The sequence below is a fragment of the Neomonachus schauinslandi genome, chromosome 8, assembly GCF_002201575.2.
Source record: "Neomonachus schauinslandi chromosome 8, ASM220157v2, whole genome shotgun sequence".
NCBI classification, from domain to species: Eukaryota; Metazoa; Chordata; class Mammalia; order Carnivora; family Phocidae; genus Neomonachus; species Neomonachus schauinslandi.
This window is the reverse complement of record NC_058410.1, coordinates 8,349,882-8,365,468: the sequence shown is the minus strand read 5'-3', so window position 1 is coordinate 8,365,468 and position 15,587 is coordinate 8,349,882. Positions and strand designations below refer to the sequence as shown.

The 15,587-nt window shown below is 44.8% G+C and overlaps 1 protein-coding gene across 1 annotated transcript; it reads right to left on the bottom strand.

Moving 5' to 3' along the window:
- Positions 1 to 211: 211 nt before the first annotated feature.
- Positions 212 to 9,525, bottom strand: SOD2 (superoxide dismutase 2). Its single transcript, XM_021693083.2, has 5 exons — positions 9,414 to 9,525; positions 8,866 to 9,068; positions 4,336 to 4,452; positions 2,612 to 2,791; positions 212 to 994 (listed from the first exon to the last, which is right to left on the bottom strand). Exons 1-5 carry the CDS (start codon positions 9,434 to 9,436, stop codon positions 849 to 851), a joined length of 669 nt encoding a protein of 222 aa, XP_021548758.2. The 5' UTR covers positions 9,437 to 9,525; the 3' UTR covers positions 212 to 848.
- Between the last annotated feature and the right edge of the window lie 6,062 nt (positions 9,526 to 15,587).

Below are 15,587 nucleotides of genomic sequence, written 5' to 3'. Positions count from 1 at the left end.
ACCAACCACCTGCCATCTGGGAAGAGAGCACCCGGCCCAGGCTGCCGCTCTGCAGAGGTGTGCCCGTGAACAGGGTGGAAACGTGGGGCAAGCGCCTGTGGCCAGAACAGTCTGTGGCCTCATTCCCAACATTCATTTAATCAACAAGACCCAGATTTGTCCGCTTGGAGCAGGTACCTAACACATACTTCTATGTTTGATGACAAACTTTCACGTAGGTCTTTTTATTTCTCCCAACAGAAAAATTCAAATGCACGACTATTTCCTTTTCATAACAGAGCAATTCTCAGTTGGCAATCAAGTGATATTTTTTAAAAGACAAAATGGTGTTAACCCTGTGGAACATGTGACCAAAAATAATTAAAGGCCCATGGGTGATATCAAGTACTACTAGACAGAAGATTACTTACAAAAAGAGCAATTTTCAATAGAAAAACTGAACATTTCCCTTGGGAAACAAATTTAATCTTTTATCATTAAACAACTGGGCAAAGGACCAGGTTTTCTACCAGTGCAATAAGGGGCAAAAGGCTTCCCCAGAGGCCCTAAGAGGACAGGGATGAGATCTTTTCGATGGTTTTATGATGGCAATTATAACCTGCTGGCTGTTTCAGCTCTCGGAAAATGATGTTCAATCAAAAGACTAAATCATACAAAGCACTTACTATTTTCAGTTGCCCAATAACAAAATTTGAAACAAGAAATTCATAGCATTAAATCATGTTCATCAAATGCTTGAAAAAGCTAGAAATGCTACAATAGAGCAGCTTACTGGTAGACTACGGTACTCTGCACTACTACAAAAATAGTCGTGAAAAGCTTATTTTGCTCAATGTAATAATCACGTTTTACTTTTTGCAAGCCATGTATCTCTCCGTTACATTCTCCCAGTTGATTACATTCCAAATAGCTTTTAGGTAATCCGGTCTGACATTTTTATACTGAAGGTAATAAGCATGCTCCCACACATCGATCCCCAGTAGTGGAATAAGACCTATTGGAGAGAAGGGGGGGGGAAAGCAAAAACTATGAATTTCAATCTAAAACGTGACTGCATCTTCTCCACTGAAACTTTATCCTTTGCATACAAAATTACCCTTAACAACATTCCCATCCATTTTTCAGTTTCTTTTACAAGTAGGAAATTCGGCTAAGAATAAACATCCCATAAAAATGTTTTTAAGCTTTGCTCTTTGGAAGAAAATGCGATAAAGAGTAAAAAATTTAAAATAGAGTTTGGAAAATTAAGTACGGTATTTTAAGAGCTGTTCTTGAAATACCAACAAAGCTATCCATGAGCCAATTCTCGGGCAATCAGTAAGGTACCATGTTTGTGGGGGTGGCTGAGGACCTTCCAAAGCAGTCAGGGGAGTTTTAGGAGAACCCGCTCTGCTCCTAAGGCTAATAATGTTAGTCTCAGAGAATACAGAACATTTATGAGACACTAACAGAAAGAATAAGTTAACAAGGAAAACTGAACAGGACCAAAGAAAAAGAGACACTGTCCTCAGAAATTAAATAGTGTAAAGAAGGAATTACTTACACAACACTCATTTTCAAAAACTCTCAAACTAAATGACAAGCTCTCCTTTAGGAAAACAAGTACCAACCAGTAGGTCTTGAGCAGTGGGGAGGTAGGTCACTAATCATGTATTATGAATAATTAAGGTAACAAAGTTTATAAATGATTTTTCCCCTCTGTAAACTGCCGTGACTTTTATGGATTTTCATTCCAATGGGCTTTCCTCAAGTGGAAGAGAAGCAGGTGTGGCCATGGCTCACCTGGAAATCACAGCCTTGTCTGTAAGGCACCTTCAAAGGTAGACCCGACTCTCTGAACATTCTCCAGCATTTCACTTTCCCAAAAGAGCCATTTAGAGCCTCGCTAAATCTGAATATATCCAGGGAAATGAGGCACGTAAGCAAGTCTGCGGGCATGTGTTGAGGCAGAAAACATGGCTGAGAACTACAGATAATTGACGTTAAGACGTCACCACAGGTCTGTTACATTGAGGATCAAAGTTCCCACTAACTGCTGGATGCCTTGTGACTATTTCCTAAAGACATTCTGATTCAATCTGGCTCAACATGGAAAAGGATTTGGTGTCCCCAGCCTGGAGCTTCTAAGCCAAATATTTTCCTATACCAAAACCAAAACCCCCCAAAAAGGCAGAAGTCTGGAAATCTGAGCTCTAGTGCCATTCTGACCACAGGTGCTCAAGCAGACAGGCTGAGGGCCCAAGGCCTGAGGTCAGACTCGGCTTCCAGGTCTTTTCCTCCTGCGTGGTGTTTATCTAATTTCAGTGCATGTAATTATGTAAGCTGATACGCATTCTCTGTCAAATGAAGCAGGGTTTATGTTCAAAACATGTTTTGTTAATGTATCTGTAAAATTACATGTGCTAATTTTGCAAAAACATCAAGGGCTTTTAAAGCATTTTTGCTTATACAAGACTCAGGGTATTATCAGCTGTTAAGATCTACTCACATTAGGACATGCTCACGATAGGTTTAATCGGTTTAATTGCTGCTCTTGTTCCTTATTCCAAGGTAAATGCTTTACAGTGAACCATCTCCCACTAATGAATGTGAAACAATTTTCAAACCTAACCTGTTGTTCCTTGCAGGGGATCCTGGTTAAAACAAGCAGCAATCTGCAAGCGTCCCTGTTCCTTACTGAAACCAAGCCAACCCCAACCTGAGCCTTGGACGCCAATGGATACAGTGGTCAACTTCTCCTTAAATTTGTCGAAGGAACCAAAATCACGTTTGATGGCTTCCAGCAATTCCCCTATTTTAAAAAAAATCCAACAACATGCATAAGTGAACAGACTGTAACAATAAACAATTTTATTACATATATTAAAATATGCCTGTCATAAGGCACAAGATATAGCTAGACAACATCGGAAGACATGATATAACCCAGTGAGCCTAGACAGCACCACATTACTCCTGCCTTGACACTAGCATCATAAGGTCTCACAATTGTAATTCACGGGTTTGTTACTGAACCATGTTAGAGGGATTTCTTCCCTCACTGTGCTATTTCCATCAGAAAAGAAATGATATTTTCCGTTACCTTTCTTGTTTCCCTTCAACAGAAAATTTTACTTTGACTTCTACCCTACCTATTCTGTCTCAATTTGGGAATAAAATTTTATGGTTGTTATTTGGTTCTTCCCCAAGGCAGCCTAGATCTTTCCTATCACAATTATGTAATTTTAAAAAGAGTGATTTTTGTCTTTTATTACTGAACAAAGGGTACACTGTAAGAGCTATAGTCCTTTTATTCTGTAGCAATGTAACATATAATTCTAGATTGAGCACATCAACCAAATCAAGTAGGCCAAAATATCACTTCTCTGATTATCTATTATAATAGATAGTAATTATCTATTATAAGCACAAATAATAAAGTGGTATAGATAACCCAAAGTGTCAGAGAACCAAGACCTGTTGGCTGAAAATGGGCACATCTGACATTCTACTAAATCCCAAAACCTCAGAAGTATTAAGTCACTGTCTGCAGACCTAACTCATAAAAAGAAATGCCCAGCTTCTCAAATTTACTCTCCCATTCATCTTTACTTCCAAATGAAATTGCTTATTACAAGTGCCTAAGATGCCTTCTACAAAACAATTAAAAACAAATAAACCCACAGAAACTTAAGGTACATGCCAGAAGCCCAGAGACAGGGAGAGCTCTACTTATGCCCCATACCTTCCCTGGGATGAGGAGGGTAATTAAAGTCCTCTGGGCCTCCAAGAGAGACACAGGAAGTCAAGTAAACCAGCCAGAGTGAACAAGACCATTAGCTCTGTAGTCCCCTCATTTACCCTCCAGGTGTCCTGGAAAACCTAATTTTCTGGGACAACTAACTTTTTATCAGTTAGGAAGAGCAGGAAAATAATAGCAAAAGGCACTATTCTGGGCATTTTATGTTTGATAACTTATTTAATTTTCAAAACAGCTCTATTACTGTCCCTGTATCATACAGATGAAGAAAGTAGATACAGAATGATTAAGTATCTTACCCACCCCCAGGCTGCTCAACTTTTCTAAAAACCATTTACCAGTCTTGTTCTAATGTACAGTACATTTCAACCAGAAGTTGACACCGTATCTGACACTGTATGTGTATAAAAGCTGATGACGTAACTCCCTGAATGTACTCTCCATTCCTACACATGTCCCTTTCAAAGTTACAACTTTGTTGTACTCCTTGCTATGAAAAATATGCCACTATGATATCTCAGAATTAACATAAGAAAAGCAACCGTCATTCCTATTGTGCACAAAATGTAGCTAAGACTATACCAGTATCTACCAACCTTTGGGTTCTCCACCACCCTTAGGGCTCAGGTTTGTCCAGAAGATGGAATGATTGATATGGCCTCCGCCATTGAATTTGAGCCCAGGCTGAAGAGCTACCTGAGTTGTAATGTCACCTGTAAAGAGGCAAACATACTTTTTAAAATTCTTACTTTTCAAACATTCTATACACCATTTTCTTTGTAAAACGTCAGATAATTAGACTAGCTTATCTATAACATCCCTATCGGTCCTAAAATTCCACAATTTCGAACAACAACAACAAACAACAAAAGATTATCTTAAAAAATTATTTGTCCCAGTGGATTTTCAATTCAATTAATAACATTCTGAACAACTCAATGAGTGTCCCAGCAGGGGGTGCAAAGCATGCAGAAAATTCTTTCCTGAGCTTCAAAGAACTCAAAGTTTTCTTGGATATTAAAGATTTCAGCAGGGGCACCTGCATGGCTCAGTCAGTTAAGCGTCTGCCTTCAGCTCAGGTCATGATCTCAGGGTCCTGGGATTGAGCCCCGCACTGGGCTCCCTGCTCAGCGGGCAGCCTGCTTCTCCCTCTCCCTCTGCCTGCCACTCCCCCTGTTTGTGCCCTCCCTCTATCTCTGTCAAATAAGTAAAGAAAAGAAAAGAAAAGAAAAAGAAAAAAGATTTCAGCAACAATGAGAACAAAGATAGAAAACAGTGAAATGCGGGTATGTGTGGTTCCATAAACTGTACTAAATGGTAAATTTTCAGGGGCGCCTGGTTGGCCCAGTCAGTAGAGCATACAACTCTTGGTCTCAAGGTGGTGAGTTCAAGCCCCACAGTGGGGGTAGAGATTACTAAAAATAAATGTAAGTTTTTTAAAAAAAAAGGTAGATTTTCAGCTCTCATTTTCTAGATAGACAACTATTCCATTGGGAAATTGTTCAATGTTACATCAACAAAATATTCAGCATATTCAAGACTCAACTCCAGATTTCCAATCCCAAACTTACCCTCCAACGGCCTTCCCCAGCCCAGCTGCTTTCTCAGAACATTTTTGAGGACTTGGTCATTTCTTACTCCTTTCCCCTCACACCACGTTCAACTCACCAACATACCCACTGGCAAAGCCAGCTCTACCGTTAAAAAGATCCAGAATCCAGTCCCTTCTTCCTGCTTCTGGTGCAGACAAGCAGCATCACCTACCTGCATCTGTGCCACCATATCCCATACTGGTCTCCTGCTTCCACACGTGCCCTCTACAGTCTGTTCTCAACACTGGCCAGAGGGCTCCTCTGCACCCCACACTGATCGTGGCACTCCTCTAGTCAAAGCCCTCCAAAGGCTGCTCCTCTCACTCAGAGTGAACCCCAAGTTCCTACAACCACCTTCAAAGATGCAGGTCATCTGACCCTGTGCATTTCCTCGCTGGCCCAGCTCCAGCCACACTGGCCTCCTTGCACTTCCAAGAGAAGCTCAGCCTGCTCCCAGTTTAGGGTTTCCTAACCCTAACTGTTCCTAACCTTAGCTGTTGCCTGGACTGGAATGGAATACTCTTGCTGAAGATAGCCTCGTGGCTCATTCCCACATTTCTCCTTCGTGTCTCCACGGGCATGGCAACCTCATCAGTGAAGCCTTCTCAAACCACAATATAAAATGGGCAATTTTCACCACTTCCCCAACTTGTTTTTCCTGATAGGACTTACAGCCCTGGCATACTACTACATATTTACTTGTCCATCTGTCTCCCCACTAGAACAAAAGCTCCGATAATAACAAGGACTTCCGTGCACTGCTGTGTCCCAGGGGCCGATATATTGCCTCCTACATACCAAGCACTCAATAAATGTTTGATTGACTAGATAACTGAATACATTAAATGTAGTTTTTATGAAAAAAACAAAACTAATTCTCTGATATCTACACTTAAAAAAAAAAAATCACATTGGAAGACTTTTTTTCTACCTTGCTAAATAAGTAGGCAAAATATTCTTTTCCATGCCTTTAAGAAGCTAAGATTAACTATTAGGGAAAATGGCAATTCCCTTGTTCAATTAAATCCCAAGTGTTTATTATTCACAAGATACTAAGAGACAAAGTGGAAGACACAAAGAACCACTGAGAGCTCTGTGCTTAGGGAGTTTACATAATAGAAGAAGTTCTCTAATCTGTTCTTAGGGCATACCTCAGAGAGGAGGAAAGGGCCAAGTGATCTCAGAATACACAGATCATCTTGTAGAGTTGTTTTAAGATGCCAATTTCTTGTTGTTATTATGTTCACAATATAATTTTGTTATAGATCAGTGTCCCTCTTAGAAATTATTCTAGGAAAATCACCCTAAAAATAAATGTAGGTTTTATGTTGTTTTTTAATAAATCAACAGTAACTAAATTTTTCTAATGGGAAAGAAACATGCTATTGAAAACCAGCTTAATAATCTCAATCTCTTAAAATTTACTTCATCATTTTTTTTTTTTAAGATTTTATTTATTTAGGGGCGCCTGGGTGGCTCAGTCGTTAAGCGTCTGTCTTCAGCTCAGGTCATGGTCCCAGGGTCCTGGGATGGAGCCCCACATCGGGCTCCCTGCTCTGCGGGAAGCCTGCTTCTCTCTCTCCCACTCCCCCTGCTTGTGTTCCCTCTCTCGCTGTCTCTCTGTCAAATAAATAAATAAAATCTTTAAAAAAAAGATTTATTTATTTGTCAGAGAGAGAGCATGCGCACAAGCAGGGGGAGCGGCAGGCAGAGGAAGAAGCAGGCTCCCCACTGAGCAAGGAGCCCGATGCAGGACTAGATCCCAGGAGCCTGGGATCATGACCCGAGCCAAAGGCAGATGCTTAACCGACTGAGCTACTTCATCATTTTTAAATTTTAATACAGGGGTGCCTGGGTGGCTCAGTCGGTTAAGCGTCTGCCTTCAGCTCGGGGGGAGATCCCAGGGTCCTGGGATCAAGCTGCTTGGTGGGCTCCCTGCTCGGCAGGAGGTCTGCTTCTCCCTCTTCCTCCGCTCCTCCTCCCTGCTTGTGCTCTCTCTCTCTCAAATAAATAAACTGAATAAATAAATAAACTTTAATATAAATTTGGGGGGTGCCTGGCTGGCTCAGTTGGTAGAGCATACGACTCAATCTTGGGGTTATGAGTTCGAGCCCCACATTGGGTATAGAGCTTAAAAAAAAAAAAAAAAGTAGTAACTGGGGCTTCTGGGTGGCTCAGGTGGTTAAGTGTCTGCCTTCGGCTCAGGTCATGATCCCAGGGCCCTGGGATCCAGCCCCGCGTCGGGCTCCCTGGTCCAGAGAGAGCCTGCTTCTCCCTCTCCCTGCCGCTCTGCCTACTTGTGCTCTCTATGTCTCTGTCAAATAAACAAATAAAATCTTTAAAAAAATAAAAAATAGTAGTAATAAATAGAAATGTGCGGGGCTTTACAATTTGCTTTTAAAAATACTATTAAGTTCAACATTTTCCTTGGTTTCAATTCAATTTTTTTCCTGTTAAGTACAAGTTAAATACTTTTGTTTGAAAAGTATTTACCTACTTTTAATGAGATTGATGATGTTTATGTCACTTAATACTTTTGCCCCAAATTTTCAAACATGAAAATTTAATTCTTCAACAGTCTTTAAAATATATAATTTTTTAAATAAAAGAAAACTTTGTAGGTACTTATTAATTTATAGTCAACATAATACAACATAATGTATAGCTTTTTTTTTTGTTTTCAGTAACTTTCATGAAAACAAGTAAAGGTGTGATTGCACAAGATAAGGACTGAAATTAAGTTGTTTTTAAAATATTGAAGAGAAAGGTTCAAGTTGTCAGGTGTTATCATGCAGGAAATAATTTCACAACTGGGATATTCCCCACCTTGTCATCATTACCACATCTTCCCCGAATTTGTTATTTTCTAAAACCCCTTTCCCGTACAAATCACCAAAATTTTTCCCCGTACTCATGGTTCCCGTCACAAATCTTCCAGAATGTGGCAACTTCCTCTTGTTTTTGTTTAGCCAATTACCTCATGCAATCAGGCTGAAATACTACATTTTCCCACTAGATGCCCCCCGTCAACAAGATGTCACGGTCCGAAATTTACTCAAATTTCAGAGGACCTAAAGTCAATAAACTTGGAAAAACTACATCTTTTAACTGGGCAGCTTATTAAGCAATACATACCGTCAATTATTCTTCTCGTGCAAGCCACTAATTAGTAGGCTGAAAAGTGTAATACGATTTTGTACAGAGACATTAAAACACAGATTCTCGTACACACACGCCCCCAGCCACAAAGTCCACACGCTCCTTACTGGTTTTGTCAACTAAGCTCTTTGGGGGGGGGGGGGGAGTGTAAGTCCATATTATATCATAATACTGAATTCTAAGTATTAGTAGATACACACAGGCCTGTTTCAGTTTCCCACAAAATGACTGCATTCCTTGTGAATTCTGACCCCCCGTCAATTCCAGAACACGCGGAGGAGCCGCTCTCCTGAACGGAAGGGACTGGTTACCGGGGCCGCGCCTCGCTGTCCCCTTTCCCTGTGGTTTCTCACCGGCAGGCAGCCTGGCACCTACCCTTCTCCAGCGCCTCTAGATACTTCTCCTCGATGGCATTCAGGTTGTTCACGTAGGTCGCGTGGTGCTTGCTGTGGTGCAGCTGCATGATCTGGGCGTTGATGTGAGGCTCCAGGGCGCCATAATCGTACGGCAAATCGGGGAGGCTGTGCTTCTGTCTGGAAGCCAGCGACCCCAGCGCTGGCACCAGCGTCCGGCTCGTGCTGGAAAGAGAGCAGACGCAGACCGATTCGCTCAGGCGTCTACGCAGACCCAGCGCCATCTGGGCCTTTCTACCGCTTGCTCGCTCGCCCTCCACATTCGCTGAAGCTTTAAACCAACGCGGCAGCCCGGCGCCGCGGCAGCACCGGGACGCGCTCAGGGGACACCTGCCCTGAGGCAGGGCCGCCCGCCGCGTCCCCACGGCGCCGGGGCCCCGAAGATGCCCGGGACCCGCCGCGCCGGCGCGGGCACGCACGGAGCGGGGCTGGTGGAGGCGGCCGCCCGTGCCCCTTCGCCCTCCGGGCCGTGACCCGTCCCCGCTGCGCCATGCGGCCCGGGCGCCTCACCTGCGCGCTGCCCGGGACAACATGGTGAGCTACGCCAGCAGTCTAGGCCGCAGAGCCGACCCGCCGCGCCGACGGCCAGGCGTATACAGACGCGCGCCTCGGGCCGCGCCGCAAGGACACCGCCGACCTCCACGGGCCCCGCCCCCTGCGCCTGCCGCTCCCACGCCGGGGGGCGCGCGGCCCCGGGGTCTGCCCTGCCGGAGCCAGCCCGCGCCCTGAGCCCAGGGGATGCGAAAAGGAGGGACATGAGGGACCTGCCCCAGGGGGCCAGGGGAACCGCGGCGCCCACCTGCCCGCTTCTGAGCGTGTGACCAAAGGTAAGGCCGCGCTCTACCTCCCCCATGGTGGAAGATGGTACGGCCCGCAGCCCCGCCCCCCTCGGGGGGCCCGCGGGGAGGGCCTCAGCAGGCGCAGCCGGCGCAACCCCGCCCCTTTGCTCCCGGCGCCTCAGGGCCGCGGTGGGGTCCGGCGACCTCCTGGGAGGGTAAGGCTGCGGTTTCCCTGAGCAGCCTTGGCGCGCTCTAGCGGGCTAGGGAGGTCCCTCAGGAAGGAGAGTCCTGAGCGCTGGTAAGGTGTAGAGCCGGTGCCCCTCCAACCGCTGCCCGGAGTGACCTTTCTTTCCGAGTGAATTTGACCTTGGGACCGGAGCCAGGACCGGGGCGGCCTGATCGTAGTGTTACTGAACGCCTGCAATGTGCCAGGGACTATGCTGCTGGGTTTATATGCATTTATCTTTATTTCACTCCTAGAGTAGGTATCGTTGACTCCAGACGATATTAATGAGCTCACTGAAGTTAAGCAGGTTGCCCTGATCACACAGTTAATAAGTAAAAGAGTGGATTAGAACCGAAAGTTCGTACTTTCTTGATTACTAAGCCTTACCAGTCAGGTCCTGAGTGTTTGTTCAGAGTGACTTCCAAGAACCAAAAGCTCAGGAGAATATTACAAAAGCGCAACAGAGGATTCTTTCCTACTGTGTCTAACAGCCCAATGAGCTGCATCTAATGCTTTCTCAACAATTAAAAAAACAATCCTAAATTGTGTGAATCCTTTCTATATAGAAGTTAGGAAACCCTTAACACTATTATTGGCGTAAGTGGGATCCTTACTGAATAGAATAATATAAAAGGAAGCAGAGTAGGTGCTGAATAGTTTCAGCTACTCTCTTACACCCCCCTCCATATCTCTCCCCGCTTCCCAAGGATGACTAGGATTTGGGTTGGGGAATAGCTAACAGGAACCACTGAGCTGGCTTCTCAGCAAGAGGGCTGGCGCTTGCCAACAGTTGGGAAACTAACCAAGAATATTTGATGGGATAAAGGAGGAAAATCAGGTTGGGGGCAAGCTAGGCATATGCTCAAAACTCAAATTTGGTTGGTTATGGAAATTAAGAAGCATTTTAGCTGAACTGAGATATAAAATAGTTTTTCAGTCAAGGTAGTCTGGCATTGATATCGTGAAGGGCAAGCTAGTTAGAAAGCTGTTCCGTGAATCCTAGCTGAGGTCCTAAGAGCCAGTTTTAGGGTACTAGCTCTGAGAACTGGAAGAAAAGGACATTTTGAAGGACGAAATAACAGAATTCAGGGACAGATCAGTCACTAATAAAAAGGCTTGTTCTATCACTGTAAGGCGACTGAGCCCAGTTAGGCTGCATGGATGTACTCCTAGTTTGTACAGATGATGATACTTTGATACTTAAATTGACCCCCTCAGGAGATGCCCTTTTGAACAAGGAACAATTGGGGGGTGGGCTAGTGACAGTAACAGTCTGGTAGAAGTGTCTCTCACATCACATCTGTATCAGCTACATCCTTCCAGAAGACAACCCCAACTATGAGAGTATCTGGATTGAGACCAAGGATTTGGGGGATACTGGAGATTAGGAGAAGTTTTTTTACCTTCTTTGTCTGCCACACCCAATAAACAGGCCTCTTTTTCTTTTTTGTTGGCGACTATAGGAAGTACTCATTCAGTATTGGCCCAGAGTTAGATTACAGTTGACTGGGGTCTGTCCCAAATTCCTCCAGCCAGCTCAGGATGTCATCTGTCACATCTGGCATCATAACTGGGCATTTCCCTTGCATAAACTTCCCAAAGCTACTCAGACCCACCACGTTAGACCAACATATTGGCTGCAGGAAGCAAAATATGGGTTGAGATGAAATCATTTTGAGCCAGTTATTAATCACATTCATATTCTAGTGACTGAGTGTCTCAGACACAGAAGAGCATATCCATTCCCTCATGTAAAAGCAATCTGAAGTAGGCAGTCCAGGCTGGGATGACAGTGCCATGAGATGATCAAGGACCCAGGCTCCTCTGTCCTCAGAGTTGCTTCATGATCCATGATAGTTTCTAGAGCACCAGCCATCTCACCTCCTTCCCATGAAGAGGGAAGGAAAAAAGGTTGGACCCCAGCTGTCTCCCTTTTAAGGACCCTTTGCAGTAGACTCACCCAACAGATACACTTAGCTACAGAGAAGGCTGGGAGATGTAGTCAGTTAGCTGTGCATATTTCCAGCCTGAAAAAAATGTGAAATCTAATCTCCAGACTCATCTCTTGTATATGACTCAGGTCATAATTCTTGGACCTGAGCTTGATACTGCTTCTCCGTTCTCATGTTGGGTTGTACTTTCAATCACATTACTTCTTAGCCTCAGTGAAAACCCAGCTTCCTAGAGCTGCCTTTGGCACTGGGTCACCTGACTTTTCCCACCCTTGCAGGCCATAAACCTGGGAAGCCAGAATAGAGGAACGTAAAAAGAAAGGGGGTCCCATATCTAGAGTCCAGCAGATCCCTCCATAAAGACGATGCAGTGTCTACCCCTTTAGGGGAATGAATAACCCACCATCATAACTACTCCAGGTGTATTAGTCAGAGTTCCCCAGAGAAACAGAATTGATATGATTTGTATATATGGAGAGAAAGAGATGAATTAAGAAACAGAATTGAGGGGCGCCTGAGTGGCTCAGTTGGTTAAGCGCCCAACTCTTGATTTCTGCTCAGGTCACGATCTCAGGGTCATGAGATTGAGCCCGGTGTTGGGCTCAGCACAGAGCCTGCTTGGGATTCTCTCTCTCCCTCTCCCCTTCCCCTTTGCATGCTCTTTCTCTCTCTCTCCAAAATAAATAATCTTTTTTTAAAAAAGAAACAGAATTGGGTGCCTGGGTGACTCAGTCGGTTAAGCGACTGCCTTCGGCTCAGGTCATGATCCCGGGGTCCTGGGATCGAGTCCCGCGTTGGGCTCCCCGCTCTGCAGGGATCCTGCTTCTCCCTCTCCCACTCCCCCTGCTTGTGTTCCCTCTCTCGCTGTGTCTCTCTGTCAAATAAATAATAAAAATAAAATCTTTAAAAAAAAAAAGAAACAGAATTGATATGATTTGTATATATAGAGAGAAAGAGGTATATTATAAGGAATTGACTTCATGGATTATGGAGGCTGGCAAGTCCAAAGTCTACAGTGTGAACCAACAGGCTGGAGACCCAGGACAGCCAATCATGTAGATCCAGTGCAAAGACAATCTGAGGGAGAATTCCTCTTGCTTAGGAGGTCAGTTTTTGTTCTGTTCAGGTCCTCAGCTGATTGGATGAGGTCCACCCACATTATGGAAGGCAATCTGCTTTACCCCAAGTTCACCCATTTAAATGTTAATTTCATCCAAAACACCCTCCAAATTGACACGTAAAATTAACCATCACAGCAGGTAGAAAAACAACTTGGCCAATGTATTCTGTGTGAGAAGTGGGTTGATCTATTAATATCCCAGGATTATCATGGAATAAAACTGAATTCATGGGCACAGTTCTAAGAATAATTCCCGAGAGCTACCCAAGATGAATGGACCCACATCCCTGAGGGCAATGACCAAGCATAACGATCTCAGGCTGGCTATATCTCCTGGCCAGCATATGCCAGGGGTTACACCCCACACCAAGGAACCAGCGTAGGTGTGCAGGAGGCTTGGCCTCATATACCACAGAGGTTCATGCCAGAACTTGGTCCACTGGAAATAGTATGAACTTTGGGTCCCACCTCAGGCATGTCCCAGAACACTAGCTATCTTGGCCTACATCCCCCTACTCTGGTGCTGGCTTATATCTTCACTGGCCCTTTTGTGGGGGAAATAGCATAAAATCATGTGAAATAAGCCTAGAAGTGTTTTCACCCTAAGAGTATTAATTTAGAGGCACCTGGGTGACTCAGTCAGTTAAGCGTCTGCCTTTTTGGCTCAGGTCATGATCCTGGGGTCCTGGGATCCAGCCCTGCAACGGGTTCCCTGCTGGGCGGGGAGTCTGCTTCTCCCTCTCCCTGCCCCCACCCCACTCATGCTCTCTCTTACTATCTCTGTCTCTCTCTCTTAAATAAATAAGTAAATAAATAAATAAATAAAATCTTTAAAAAAGAGAGTATTAATTTAGTTTAAGGAACTAGTCAGCTATATATTGGTACAAGATAGTCTGGTTGATTATCAATTACTCTTGTATGGGGTTTGAAGAGTATCCTCTCAGTGATGTACAAACCAGAAGTTCTCTTAATCTCAACACTGACCCTGAACATTCAACTCTCCCTTGAGCAGACATCTTAGTTTTGTCCCAGACCAGGTTAGTACTTAACCCAGTTATTATGGACTGCATTGTGTCCCCCCAAAATTTATATGTTGAAGATCTAACACCCAGTACGTCAGAATGTGACTGTATTTGGAGATAGGGCCTTTAAAAAGGTGCTTAAATTAAAATGAGAGTTTCAGGGTGGGCCCTAAGCCAGTGTGACAGGTGTCCTTATAAGGGGAGATAAAGTCACACACACAGGCTGAGAGGTGACCATCTGCAAGCCAAGGAGAGAGACCTAAAGAGAAATCAATCCTGCTGACAGCATGATCTCAGACTTCCCGCCTCCAGAACTGTGAAAAAACAGATTTCTGTTGCTTCAGCCACCCCGTCTATGGTATTTTGCTTTACAACCCAAGCAAACTAATACAGCAGTTCACAGCTTTCTGTAATCCAATCTGGTTATCAAACTGTCAGCCACTGTTGAGTTTATAATCACAATCACTGGGTCTCCTTCCCACTAGGGACTCACCCCACGGCACTCCCCTCCCCTCTCCTCCCTGCCCTGCTCCTTCAGAGGGCTTGCTGGCACTCACCTGCAGGGAGGGAAAGGGGAGTCTGTATCCAGGAGGGATGGCCTTTCTTAGCTGTCTCCTGCTTTGGTGTCATCTGACCCCAGGTACCAGTTCCAGCCACAGTCAGAGGCTGAGAGAGAAGAGGTGCATTTTATCTCGGTCTGGTTCAACTTCATTTTAGTGGCCCCACATATGCACAAGTGTTTTTATACAGATGACCTATCTGGCTCAGGCTCACCCCAGCTGGCTCTCTGTCAGGTAGACCCCTTGTCCCTGCCCAGGTGTGGCCATGCCTCTGTTGGGCTCCCCTGTCCCTTTTCTGGGTGAATGTTCCTTTGATCAACATGCAGGACCGGGCAGCCTGGTTCATGCTTCATCTCCATGCTCCCTTTGAGACTGGTTGGTGCCTCCACCTTCAGAAATATCCTGACAAAAAGTGGGTACCAGTGTCCAAGCTCACCCTCAATGTTCAGGGCGCATAGGTTCCATGATCCTCTTTCTCCAAGGGCATGAGTGGAGAGCAAAATCAGAAAGGATCAAGCCCAACACTCTGTTAAAGCCCAGAACTGCTCTTCCTTTCAGTCCCCCTTCTGTATTTCCCAGTGGGGGAAGCTGCCAAACCTGCACAGCCTGTCCACAACATGAACCTCTCCACCTTTGATCCAGGCTGTAGCGATTCATAATCTTACTTCTGGTAGCGGCTGACTCCATTAGTTGGAACTGGAGGGTGAATGAGAAAGGATTTCAACTGGTGCTTCAACCTCTGGGTTCTGTTGTTATTATTTATAAATTTATTTTTATTTTTTTAAGATTTTATTTATTTATTTGACAGAAAGAGAGATAGCGAGAGAGGGAACACAAGCAGGGGGAGTGGGAGAGGGAGAAGCAGGCTTCCTGCTGAGAAGGGAGCCTGATGCGGGGCTCGATCCCAGGACCCTGGATCATGACCCGAGCCGAAGGCAGACACCCATCGACTGAGCCACCCAGGCACCCATGTTGTTATTATTTAAACAATGATGTACCTACTGTCCTCTGGATGCTAAGCTCGT

Bases quoted from the DNA above. Each gene is read 5' to 3' on its own strand.
- SOD2 (XM_021693083.2), bottom strand. From the start codon at position 9,436: ATGTTGTCCCGGGCAGCGCGCAG. The intron at 4,453-8,865 runs GTAGGTGCCAGG...GCCTCTTTACAG, and splicing joins TCTAGAGGCGCTGGAGAAGG to GTGACATTACAACTCAGGTA. The intron at 2,792-4,335 runs GTTGGTAGATAC...TTTTTAAAATAG, and splicing joins GGGTGGTGGAGAACCCAAAG to GGGAATTGCTGGAAGCCATC.